Source organism: Trematosphaeria pertusa, assembly GCF_010094035.1.
Source record: "Trematosphaeria pertusa strain CBS 122368 unplaced genomic scaffold BU26scaffold_5, whole genome shotgun sequence".
NCBI lineage: Eukaryota > Fungi > Ascomycota > Dothideomycetes > Pleosporales > Trematosphaeriaceae > Trematosphaeria > Trematosphaeria pertusa.
This window is the reverse complement of record NW_022987216.1, coordinates 986176-998462: the sequence shown is the minus strand read 5'-3', so window position 1 is coordinate 998462 and position 12287 is coordinate 986176. Positions and strand designations below refer to the sequence as shown.

Genomic DNA, 12287 nt, shown 5'->3' with positions numbered 1-12287 from the left:
ACCGGAGGCACCGAATTGGAGCTGCCGCCTTTTACACTTTTCCGGAGATTGCTATAGCTTCACGACACTGTTATCCCGTCTGAGGAAGAATCCCCCGTAACGTTCTCGATCTCGAGACTGCAACGCCACCTCCTCGCTCTCTGTCACACCGGCCTACATGTCGTAGGAAGTTGTCTTTCCTACGAAATACCGTCTCCGGTGTTCTACAATGCTCATTCGTATATTTCCACGTGCTATCCACAGCAGTTTTGTGCACTGTCTGCTGATGACGGCTCAGATCATTATTCAGGTGGAATGCGGCTTCGCAATCCATTGTTGTACATTTATACCGTCGAATATGTTTCCGGTTGACGTGTTTGCTACGCACACGAGAAGTGAGTAGGGGTTGATATCGACAAAAAAGAGGAGGAAAGGAAGGAATAGGGTATATTGATTACTATACTTACTTTTTCAAGCCAGCAGTCCTAAATGGCCTCTGGCAATACGGACAAACAAAACCATCCGAGTGACTACTCCAGTCGTGACCGGGTATCGGGAACGGCTGAGTAGATTGCTGTTTGGGATCTGCTTTTATATCCAGTCCCGGGGGTGATTCCTTGTTCCGACGATATGGAGTCGAGTTTTCCTGGATTACAGTGTGGCCTAAACCCTCGGTGTCTGGATCTCCAGGTAATCGTGTCGACGAAGACGAAGAGATCCCACTGCTCACGACGCCCTCGGAAGTTGGTACTCCTTCAGTGTCGGAAAGGGGGCTAACCTGAACATTATCGCCTGCCAATCGCACCACCTCTGATGGTGGTGCTGACCGAAGATGCGCGAAAATGACCGGATTCGGTTCGTATTCTAGAGCAGACGGGCTGATGCCAATCAATGGGGGTTCCAATGCGGCACTATCGAAAGCCGGCAAAGATCCGTGAATGGCTTCCCCATTCAAAATGCGACGCTTGAGCTTTCCCGCCATCGAATTTGAAGCTGGAGAGGCAACTCCACGAACAGTAATTGAGTCTCTTAGTCCGCTTGTATACGACGGTTCGCTCTGCAGACCTAGCCCTGGAACTACGTCCCACCCTGGAGCACAACTTTCCGGTCCTTCGGGACTTGAGTAGGGTCTGGCAGGATGGATTCTTCGAACGGTAATCTCATCCGGCTGGTCCCTAATGAACGAGAGCCGTCTCTCCAAAGAAGCTCCTGGAACTTCATATCCGCCCGCAGCCCAGCGCTCCAGCTCTTCTGGCCTAAATTGTGACATCGGGTCGCCATCATGGCTAGCAGCAACATCGCTCCATGAATTCGCAGACCACGGTTCGCGATCAGATTCTGCTCCTTCTTTTCCATTATCGCCGAGTTCGAAAATTTTGCTGTCTGTAGTGGAGATGCCGTAGTCTCCCGGCAGCTCAGCGATAGGCGGGAGCCTCCAATGTTCTGGCTGCTCTTGGCCATAATCGGGCCCAAAAGCTACGTTTTCTGGAAACAAAAGTGGATCCGCACTGACACGAGCCGCCTCCGTACACAGACGTTGCGGTTTTGAGGTGTTTGCTAACTCGGCTCGGCGAAAGGGAACTTCCATTTCGTGGATATCCGGCAATGGGATTGCGTCCTCATGCTCCCCATCCCGATGCTCTCTGGCATCTGTCTCAGCGGTCGCCTTGGATTCACCATCGCATTCTAATTCCCGTTGGCCTTCGACCGCGTTGGCCCCAGAGCATGTATGGACTCCGAGAGCAGGCTTTTCTGTCCACTGTGCACTCACTCTCGCGAGTCGGCGCCGAATCCCGGAAACATAACGTCCAAGTGAGAGACTCTGCAGACGTCGTGATGTCTTCGCTTCGGTTCGCTTAGGATCCTCGCCATCATGTTCTTTCTTCTCTTGATGCAGGATCACGAGAACTTGTTTGAGCATCTCGGTGATAGCAGTAATTTCTTGGTCGAGCTCGATCGGGACCATCGTTTCGCGAGACTGCCGCGACCCATCCGAAGATCCGTCAGGATCATAGTAAGAACCCAGGCCTTTCAGATGGACAGAACCAACCGATCCGTGTCCGGAAGCATTGTTGTAAGCCGATGCACTTTTCTTCCATGGTATATATTCGTCCGCTGGTGGTTTTAGGGCACCTTTTCCCTTCCATGAGCTTCGACCTCGAAATAGCAGCGGCGCGACCATGAGGGCTATTCGAGAAAGAGACCACTGCTATCGATGCGAACTAATTGTGCACGGTTTTCACGCGAGATCGTGCACATAGCAAGAGGGAAAAGTATGGCGAGATAGAGCCAGGTTCTTGGAAGTGACTGACTCAATCAGAAGCTCTTAGATCAGTAACGAGGATAGTTAGAAGGAACGAGATCGCGCATCCACGCGGCTAGAGTTGTATCTGCATGAGGCATACCTTCCCTTCAAGCCGCCTGTACGTCTCATTGGTTGGCCTCGCCGGTCAACAAGAGCGAACCTCTTCCGCCTCATTCATGACGAATACTCGACGATAGAGTTTATTGCTCGATTACCTCGATGCTAGGTGCTGGCTTCGGCCGGCGCGCATCTCAACCTTCGGCTGCTCAAGTCGTGTGGACGCAGAGCCTTCAGGAGTGTGAGTCGCGGGTCGTGACAGGACTAATAGCCTCGATGTCAGGCTGGGCCGCCTTGTACCTTTTAAGGGCGAGGACACAGCAAGGATTGCCTTGGCCGACGCATTCACATGCATCATAACGGAACCGCATACGCAACCGCATACGCAATCGCATACACCTGAGCGAGAAACCCGACCTAACTTAGACCCGGCAAGTAGCATACTACCAGCTTGGTCAATCGGTCTCCAAGGAAATCTGAAGATCGACCTCTATCCACAAACTCGACAGATACTCTCGTAATACTTCTCACTTAACGTCGGCATACCGATTGTAATCCCTCTCTCTCCACCAGTTCGCTTCGGGGCATGTTCTCCGGGGCATTCCTCCATACCATCTCGTTCAGCCTCGAGTTCTTAATCAGCATCTCTTTCGTACAGCTCTCGAGATGCCACGTTCGGTGCCGCCGTCCAGCTCGTTATCTAACTGTCAGACATCTGTTCCTGTCGCCGGAAGCTAATGTATTGCTTGCGACGGGGAACGATTTACAACAAGCGGCTTGCTCAAGCGCGCAACTATACGCGACTAATATATGTATAAACCATCCAGGGCGTGATTCGAGCTTACTGAATGCTGCGTGGTTCGTCAGTAGCACCTTCCCCCCGGGGACTTTATTGCCTAGATAGAGTGCAGACTCAGCCCCACTCCGCCTACGTTGACCGGTCACTCCCATTTTCATTCCACCATTCCTTCGACCATGATAAAAACACATTGGCCTATTTTTCTAATCGCATACATCGCTTTCAAATTTCCCTCGGCCCTACTTACTTCCATCCAGCGCACCGACTGTCCACGTTTATTCGGGAGTACACGATTGAAGCCCACCAAGGTGTCATATGGCATGCGGACGGCAGCGGGGTGTGCCGAGGCTGAATCGAGGTTAGGAGAGGCTTAGCCCTCCACTGCTAGATTGCAACTTTTTTGGTTATCGATTGACAGTCTATTTCATCGCTTCCACATCTTCAGCGCTGCTGAGCTTTTTCGATCCTTTCAAAGCATGAAGCACTAGATCCTCCAAATCCTTCTATACTGCAATGTCAGACCCATTCAGTATTACAGCTAGTATACTAGCTGTTGTGGGAGCAGGGCTCAAAGTCGCCAAAGGCTTACATCAACTCGCGAACGGTCTCGGATCTGCAGGAATTGAAGTACGCGTGTATGCGGACGAAATCGACGCCTTCTCTAAACTCCTTCACCGAGTCCGGGAGCACCTACTACAAGAGCAGGGCACTACATTCCAGGACGAACGCACTCTACTTAGAGACATCGTGGATATCTGCGAACGCGTCATCGACCCTATCAAAAGCATCCAGGAGAGGCTGAATCCGCTCCTGGTGCACTTTCGGCAATGTCCAAATAAACTCAAGTCTTTTACGTTAAGGATTCAGTGGATGTTTCGGAGCAAGGAGAAGCTGCTATTCTATCGTGGAGCACTCAAGGGTCAGCATCGGCTTCTTGATACGACGCTGGCGTTGATGGTCTTGCGGTCATGTAAGGATCGGACTGCCCAGACTGTAGAGTAAGACGACGCTCGCCTAGACCGACTGCAGCTAATGAAGCTTCAGAATTCTCCAGATATCACTCGAAAATTCAGTTGTCGGGATTAAGAACTCACTCAGTGACTCGAAAAGTCTCATATCCGGAGAAGCTTCGGTGACCGGAACTCTACAGATAGGACTTCCCGTAACACACTCCGCGTGGAGAAATACTTCAGGCGCTACGTTCGCGGTGCTTGCCCCAACGAGTCCCAGCTCAGAGGGCTCAGCTGGCAGCCAGTTCGATTCGCAACTCACATCGCCGACAGGCACCATATCTTCCGATGAGTCAGCACCTGACACAAGTCCTTGGACGCTCTCCGCAAGGCCAGACGCAGGTGGAAACCTTTACCAAGGGAGGATAATTGGAGAACAGGAGCTAGAGGAACAATTCGATGAGTCTGCACAGGACCTTTGGGAGGACATGAGGGTTGTATCAAGAAAATTACTCCGACATGTTTCAGACGTCCTTCGCGAAAGCCAGGCCAGTACGAGTCGCCACACTACTCCTGAACCACAAATGAATAATCCCATATCCTTGCCGGACACAGGACGCCAGAAGCAATGGGGCCATCTTCAGAAGAGTTTAGAGACCAACCATCGTCCATTGCCCGAAGACCAGATCCCCCATGAGGCCAACCAGGGGCACCTTTCAGCTGGAACGTGGAACTACAGCCCCGCAAGCCATAACAACATGCCGGAAATAGCGAAGAACGACGAGCAATACCTTAGCTTTCAGACCACTGGCCCGACGATGGCTGTCGGCTCCATGCGCGCCCCTGCAATACCTGAGGACGTTATTCCGACAGTGAACGCGGAAGCCTCCGTGGCTGTGGGCGCAAACCGTAGCTACGTACCAAATAGGACAGTCACGTTCAAAAACGCGGATGGAAGCTTGTGGGGACTTCCATTCGACGAAATACAGGAATGGGAGGTAGGACCACCCCTACTGGTGTAAATTTCTAATCTGCTGATCACGCGCAGAACATGCACGCATTTCTGACTGAATTGTATCCAAGAACATCTCTGATGTGCCTCTTCTCTGAGATCACCTTTTCCGAGCTCTACCCAGAGGTTGGCGATACCGGAGCCGTTCTTGGAGCGTTTTACCGAAATGAATACGACCTGATCGGACCTCACGGCCAACGCCTGCTCCCGCAACTCTGGAATAGGGTCATTCAGCCAGGATGGATTATCGAACTGCGATTTCATAATGCGGAGTTCAATGTCGATCTACCGGAGCTGGAGCGTTTGGATGTAGAGTTTTACGTAGACCTGCCAGAGCTAGAACGCACTGAAGTGAAGGCTAGGCTCAACCGCCAGTATGAAAGGGCGAGACAGGATTTGGAAAAACGCAGGCTTGAGGCACAGGAGCTTGAGGTGGGACAGGCATCGGTGTTGAAAGTGAAGCACGGCCGGGAGGGGGTTTTGAGAGTCTTCAAAGGAGAGGAGGCTTAGAATGCATAACTGTCTGAGAGCCTGTTTGGGCTAGACACGTGAGCAGTCCTTTTGGGAACATTGCAGGCACAACCTCTATTGGACGTATCCTAGGCGAAGGTACCACCTACACTGTCACCTCATTGGATACCGCAAAGCCGGACAACATGCAGACCCCGCCGCGTCAGCCAGGCAACTACTTCAACGACACTCGTAGCTCGCTCTATGCACATTCAGCATAGCCAGAATGGAAAATATCTGGGACTTAGCGAACGTTGAAAGGACGGAATTCGCAGCGGCCGCTTCTCTGCTTGCCATCACCACCCAAGGAAGATCCATCTCCAGCTCAGAGCAGCCTTGCGCAGGGGAAGGCAATGACAGTACAGATGAAGAAACAGAAGATTGGGTCACGGTGACACCAAGCGCGGGCCTACACCGGATTCCTCGGTCCAACTTGAAAGACAAATTCCTGAATCGGTTGGCCGAGCTATTGGCCCGCGACAAGTCAGCTGCGCAAGGCTTGTCCCGGATGGACTCCAAGCATGTTGCCGCTGCCGCATGGATTAAGGGCACCGGAGAAGAGCCAGCAACCATCCTGATAGCGAAAAATGAGGGACTCGACGATCGCGACCGCAGGATGCTGGACCGACTGGAGATGTGGCTTCGCGTCATCGCATCCACCGGCCGCGTTCCTGATGTTCAGAGTGATCACCTATGGGTGGGAAGCTCTCAATGGGAAGGCCTTCTCGAATACTACCGCAACCGACTGGAGTTCTATATCTCCTTGATCAACCAGCTCGGGTCTGCCGTGGGACCACCATCTGCAGAGGCGGGTGAAAACGGCCCAACAGTGGCCCACCTTCAAAGCCTCTGTCGAGACTTCAACCAGCGTTCAACCCCTCGTCAGCTGGGCGACATCGTTGGTCTGGCATATGCTATCCGCTACACACCCTGGAGCTTAAACACCAACACAAAAGCGGCGAAGGCAATCCTCATGCTCGGTCGCTTACGAGCCATATACGAGAGCCTTAAATCTGCGGCGTTGACCTTCTCAGACTTCAAGACCATGAGGATCATGCCAGCCACGGTGCCTCATCACATGAACATCAACACGACGAAGTTCCGAAAGCAGCTTCGCGAGTATGCTGACAACTACTCGTCCAACAGCCGCATTCTCAAGACAAAACAGGCGCAAAGATACACAGGAGCGTCTCGACTCCATGTTCACGCAGAAATGCAGGTCTTGATGAGCGTAGAGAGTGACCTGTCGTGGCAGCGCAGAGCGCACCCGTATATCGGCACAAGCAGGAAACCATGCTACCTGTGCCATGAGTTCATCAACAAATACACCAAGCTAACCATGACCGGCGATCGTGCACCGAACTTCAGGACCCGGGCGTCGCATGGTAAGGTATACCCACTCTGGAGCCTACCGAGCTTCACGACTGTCGCGCAGAATAGGGACTTGTCCCTCGCATCGGCACTGCTCGAGGTCTTCAACGAAACAATAAGGCACCTGGGCAGCACCCCGTCCCTCCAGCCAGCAATTGCAGAATCTTCTGCAGGTGTGACACAAAGCGGAGTACATGCGAGCGGCACCAGCAGGCTCATGCGGCAGTATCTAGCCACTCAGCGACCTTCAGATTGCTCAACAGCCCACGAAGCAACAGAAGACAAAGTCCCTCTAGGACCAAAAGTCAAAACTGTCCTCGTCGCCCGCTTCCCCGCAGATGGAAAAGACCCGGACCTCTTCCCCATCACCTTCTACAGCCTCCCCGACAAGGAAGACCGCCGGATCCGCGAGATCCCCCACATGACGGTGCCGAATTTCAAGAAATTCTGGGGCGCCTCGCAATTCACCAGAAGGTTCCGGAAGCTCCTTCGGAACGAGGCGGACCAGGACGCCCCTGAGGGCTACAATATATACTGGAGCGAGGACCCCGAGCTGCCAGAGAACGAATACGTCAAGCGGCTGCTCGGGCTGGAGCGCATAGACGCCGCCCGGCGCTTCTGGTACGGCGACGTCTTCTTCGTCCGCTTCAGCGAGCACCCCAAAACCTTCGCATTCGACGTCTACGACGCCGAGCTAGCAGCCCTGCGGGTCCCTGAGGTCGGCGCCTTCTTCAAGGAGATGTGGGACGAGCAGTTCCTGGAGCACGAGCTAGAGTATGACAAATACTTTGAGACGCAAATGGAGAAGAAGGAGGCAGATGCCGCTATTATCCTCGAGCGGATGTATGTATGCCTAGTTTCGCAGTCATCAATGCGCTCGACCCCGTCATAAAGATGCGAGCTCGGCTGACGACACGTACGACAGGACGCCGATCGAGCGCGAGATACTGAAGCGCGCTCCGCCAAGCACCCTCGAGTTCCTTGCCATGTCTGCCTGCGATGACGGCGCGCTGCTCGACCACAGGATCGAGGACGCGCCTGACCATCCCGGCATGGTGAAGGTTAACACCTGGGAGAAGCCTAGGGCGCTGGATGTAATGAACTGGGCGGGGTTCGACAGCTCGCAGCTTTGATTTGCAGGCAGTTTGTGGGGACGATCTCTGAATGGAAGCAATCAACGCTAGCACCAAGAAGGGGGTGGATATGTTCTCTACGGGCCCTGGCTTTATACGCAATCCGCAATCCGCAACGCGATTTCTCCTGGAGTACTGCACTGCGGGCCGCTATTTAGCATCCCGAGATAAGCCTTTTCCATTTTGCACCTGCCGCTTTCCTCCCAAGCCCCTTTACGCGTTGTATGGGGCCAGTGTGCTTATTTTTGTTCGTTCGATGTTGCCGCTTGATCGATTCGGATACGCGCAGGGCGATTCCGGCAATCTCATGACCACACGAAACATTCCTCTACATCTTCGACTCAGTGCTTATGTTCGCCACGATGGTACTGCTGGTGCGGATTATCCGAACGAGATAAACGGTATTGTTAGCCAGACGCTTTCCCATACAGCAATGTCATCCGGCCTATAGGATATAGTTCGCATGTTGAACTAATGTAGTACAGTAAGAATTGGAGTTCTCGCCGTCTGGTGGTTTCTAACAAGGGGCTTTATTGGGCGAATTTTGCTTGCAAAGGGCAGCTGAGCCGTAGGAGCGGTCCGTCATTCTGGCCGCGAATCACTGAACTAGCTGGGGAGAAAGCCAGTAAGATATGAATGAATATATTGTGGAGGCAAAAGACCGCCTTCGCCCGCTTATGCCATCGTCCTCTATCCCGGTAAAAAACTAGACGCTAATATAAAATCCGGGGAATCTCTAGCACCATACATGCTCCGCGAACGCCTAAGCCGCCATGAGTTGCTCATACCCTATCATGACATTCATACCTAGGCAGCAGCCCGATATCCCCTCGACCTTCGCGCTGCTTCATCTAACTAATCTCGCCGCTGCATTCCCTCCTCACGCCGCACTTCCCAACGCCCCAACATGACTCTCCGCCTCCACCTCAAACTTCTTCCCTCCAATCTCCACCTGAAGCTTCGCCCTCACCCTATAGTTCCGCGAAATCGCAAAGCTCCTAAAGCTCGGCGGCGTGAACCCGGGCACGCGACTTGTAAACCAAACCTGGCAGCTGCGCGCCTGCTCCGTCTTCTTCTCGTCACCCTCACTCGCGAGTACCTCCTCCAGCACCACCGTCGTCTCGCCCGGCACAGCATTCAGCAGCGTCTTCTTCTCCCTATAGACAGTATCTTCCTGGCCGGAATACACGCCATTAACCGCGTTCTCAGGGGTCTTGTAGTGGTACCCGCCCATCATGCTATTCGCCTCCCGATCGCACGGCGCGCGGATAAACGTGAAATCCAGTAGCTCGAGCTTCAGCACCCGGAACGTGATCGCCGGCACCGCGACCACGTTCGCGCTCTTCTCGAGCACGGCGAAGGCGGTGCGGAAGCGGAACTCCGCGCCGGCGGTCAGCAGGTCGGGCAGCTCGATGGCGGCCTCGAAGTCTAGCTTTGGCGTGTCCTTGGAGAAGCGGTCGGACAGCTTTTGGCGGAGGCCGAGGGATGCGGGGTCCTGGCCGGTGAGGGAGGATGAGGAGAGGGTTAGGCGCTTGGGGTAGCGGACTACGCTGAGGGGCGCGTTGAGGTGCGGGTTAAGGGGCTGGAAGAGGATGGGTGTGGTGGCGGAGAGCGGGTCTTGGTTGTTGTTGTGCTTTCCTGCGCTGATCCCGGGGCAGATGAGGCGCGCGGTGATGCCGTAGGAGATGCTCGCGTTATCTGGGTCGTCGGGCCTGGAGCCCCAGAAGAAGGTCGGGGGGAGAAGATGCGGTTGCGCGGTCCAGCGGTCGTCCGTGTCCATTTTATAGCAGCCCATTCTGTTAAGCCCTGTGCCCTGGGGGACCCGGAAGCTGAACGGGAAGGTGTAGTTCTGGCCGGGCTGCAGGGTCTGCGCGTGCTGCAGGAGATTCGAGGTCACGGCGAAGAGAGGCGCGTTGTCCCGGTAGTGTGTGTAGTCGGTGTGCCTGTGGTCGTCGTGGGTGGTGTTGTGGTGGCTTGTGCGCAGCCATACTGATGAGTGGCCCCAGAGAGATACGTCGACGGCTTGCGGGTTGATGGGGATGGGGGTTGAGAGGGAGACGTGGCCTGTGACGGTGTCGTTGGGTTTGAAGACCTTGTCTTGCGGGGTGGAGAGCTGGAGTGAGAGGACCGGGAGCGGTGCTGATGGCTGCTTGCTGTGCTTGAAGAGGCCCATGGTGATGAAGTATCTTTGTAGATATCCCGTGGAAGGTGGTGTTTTTGCTACGTCTGGGGCATTTGGCTGAAGACAAACCACGGTAGATTTTGGATGCACGACTAGACTTGATCTCACGGAGATTTTATGTATTGCTCAAACGTTAGCTTACCCAAGCCCCAGTTTGCGGCACGGAATGCCCATGTGGTTACCCAGCCCTATCCGGGGTGGTGAGCGAATAGCGACAGAGGAAAGGAAGTGGCGCGGTTGCGGCTTAGACGCCAGAGCGAACCCTGCGGCATCTTAAAATGAGCTTTCGCGACAGCCACAGGCTGCGCATCAAAGATTTCGTCATCTTTCCTGGGCGTTCGTGAGATGCGTGAGATGTCGAAGGTCGGGGCGCGTATTCTCGCACGGATGACCGATTTCGCACTTTCCTAATTTGGGAGGTTCGGAGAACGTCGCACAGCCAAACTTGGAGGTCAAACCAGTCTGGAAACACGGCTCCTTCAACATATATCTCTCCGATCCACTAGATCTCATTACCACTTACAAAAATCTAAACTACACTTTCGCTACATTCTCAATCCGTTCGAATAATCAAAAGCATAAATCCCCAAGATTAACCCATCTCCGCACGTGGCGATCCATCGAGTTCATAGCTGCTCGAGGACTCCAGTTCCGTACCTGCACCGCATCTTTTTCCGCTGCTGCGAAATGCATAGCGGACATTTTCGCTGGCAACACCCCTTTCCTCTGCCGTATCCTTCTCACCACATAAAAGCCGAGTCCACAGACGGCAATACCACCCACTACTACACCTGCGCCGATCCCACCCTTCGCGCCGTCCAACAAGCCACCAGAAGCAGATATCGCAGGCGGTAAAGAATGATCCGTTGATGAAGGAAGCGCAGACGACGAGGACAAGGACGATGCAGCCAGCCCGGCGAACAGACCAGGAAGCGTAACCGCGCCCGGCTTGTACACCGGCGCACAACACGCCGTCGTATCCCCACAGCACCATTTCTCAGACGAATTCGCCGCGTCGCACGGCGTCAACTGTGCCACATCCGCGCTCTCCTATTCCTCACATGTGAGCGAGCGCGCCATCCAAGCAGGCCCTCCACAAGAAGATAGCAAGACAATGAACGAACGAACTCACCCCGGTATCGCAAACATCAAGACAAGCGCCGCTTCCTCAGTCGCCATGCGTGCAGTAGACGCGATAGTACCTAATCCACGGACGCTGCTCCTCGCCGGGCGTGGTAGAGAAGCCGCGGTTGTGGCACAGGCCGGTGGGCAGACGCTCGTTTTGCGTGGAGCCGAATGCTATGTCGCTGCCCGGGGGGTTGGCCCATTGCGTGTGGCGGCATATTGTGCTCAGGGGGTTTGTGGGGTCGGAGGAATAGGGCGCTGAGGCTTCGTCGTCGGGGGCGGTGCCGTTAGGGAGGGAGCATGTTGATGTGGCGGGATGGACATGGAGGAGAAGGATGAGGATTCGCGGTGTGCTCTGCGGAGAGAATGTCTTTATCCTCGGGGAGTGGGTTTGGATATAGACAAGGGTGGAGAGTCTCAGACAGATTGCTAGCAAGGCAGAGTGCAGTGTGGAAGATGGGCTCATATAGACATTTCTTTGGACCCAATGTCGTGTCTTGCTCGAACATATGCAGAGCCGTTCCTAGCACCCAATTAAGGGAGTCGATGGGCGATACCCGCCAAATCCGGCGTTTCGGCGTTCGTAAACACGTATAGGGGACGAGACGTCTCCCCAGAGATCTGAATTAGTCTAATTAGTTTTCGGTGGCACTGACTTTCGATAAGAAGGTGCATGGGGGTGGCTGCAAGCAAAGAACGAGCCGTATTCACCCACAAGGCTGAAGCGCAATTATGTGGGTGGACGCGGCACCCCCGGGCTTGTGGGAGAATGAGCTATGGTTTCTTGAAGAATTGGCCCAATGGGAATAGGAGTCTTCGGTAGAGGGAGGTGAAGGACGGGACGAGATTGCAAAACCTCTGCTC

At 54.2% G+C, this 12287-nt stretch overlaps 5 protein-coding genes across 5 annotated transcripts; 2 read left to right on the top strand and 3 right to left on the bottom strand.

The window, feature by feature from the left end:
- Positions 1–66: 66 nt before the first annotated feature.
- On the bottom strand, positions 67–1613 carry BU26DRAFT_517631 (uncharacterized protein). The gene is made up of 2 exons (XM_033828616.1): positions 447–1613; positions 67–359 (listed from the first exon to the last, which is right to left on the bottom strand). The coding sequence occupies exons 1-2, from the start codon at positions 1565–1567 to the stop codon at positions 71–73; spliced, it is 1410 nt and encodes a 469-aa protein (XP_033685859.1). The 5' UTR covers positions 1568–1613; the 3' UTR covers positions 67–70.
- Positions 1614–2832: 1219 nt separating this feature from the next.
- On the top strand, positions 2833–3449 carry BU26DRAFT_271374 (uncharacterized protein). The gene has a single exon (XM_033821384.1). It carries the CDS (start codon positions 2928–2930, stop codon positions 3243–3245), a length of 318 nt encoding a protein of 105 aa, XP_033685858.1. The 5' UTR covers positions 2833–2927; the 3' UTR covers positions 3246–3449.
- On the top strand, positions 3273–8116 carry BU26DRAFT_549517 (uncharacterized protein; the record flags this gene model as incomplete). The annotated part of the gene is made up of 6 exons (XM_033832003.1): positions 3273–4138; positions 4185–5088; positions 5139–5476; positions 5659–5774; positions 5834–7826; positions 7909–8116. Exons 1-6 carry the CDS (start codon positions 3654–3656, stop codon positions 8114–8116), a joined length of 4044 nt encoding a protein of 1347 aa, XP_033685857.1. The 5' UTR covers positions 3273–3653.
- A 660-nt stretch (positions 8117–8776) lies between these two features.
- BU26DRAFT_517629 (uncharacterized protein) lies at positions 8777–10630 on the bottom strand. Its single transcript, XM_033828615.1, has one exon. It carries the CDS (start codon positions 10287–10289, stop codon positions 8997–8999), a length of 1293 nt encoding a protein of 430 aa, XP_033685856.1. The 5' UTR covers positions 10290–10630; the 3' UTR covers positions 8777–8996.
- Positions 10631–11097: 467 nt separating this feature from the next.
- On the bottom strand, positions 11098–11974 carry BU26DRAFT_271361 (uncharacterized protein). Its single transcript, XM_033821383.1, has 2 exons — positions 11431–11974; positions 11098–11348 (listed from the first exon to the last, which is right to left on the bottom strand). Exon 1 carries the CDS (start codon positions 11887–11889, stop codon positions 11467–11469), a length of 423 nt encoding a protein of 140 aa, XP_033685855.1. The 5' UTR covers positions 11890–11974; the 3' UTR covers positions 11098–11348; positions 11431–11466.
- Between the last annotated feature and the right edge of the window lie 313 nt (positions 11975–12287).

What these genes read in the sequence shown, in the direction of transcription:
- BU26DRAFT_517631 (XM_033828616.1), bottom strand. Translation starts at nt 1,567, where the DNA reads ATGGAAGTTCCCTTTCGCCGAGCCGAGTTAGCAAACACCTCAAAACCG. An exon ending in AGGACTGCTGGCTTGAAAAA is followed by an intron (nt 360 to 446) that starts GTAAGTATAGTA and finishes TCGTGTGCGTAG; the next exon opens with CAAACACGTCAACCGGAAAC.
- BU26DRAFT_271374 (XM_033821384.1), top strand. Translation starts at nt 2,928, where the DNA reads ATGTTCTCCGGGGCATTCCTCCATACCATCTCGTTCAGCCTCGAGTTC.
- BU26DRAFT_517629 (XM_033828615.1), bottom strand. Translation starts at nt 10,289, where the DNA reads ATGGGCCTCTTCAAGCACAGCAAGCAGCCATCAGCACCGCTCCCGGTC.
- BU26DRAFT_271361 (XM_033821383.1), bottom strand. Translation starts at nt 11,889, where the DNA reads ATGAGCCCATCTTCCACACTGCACTCTGCCTTGCTAGCAATCTGTCTG.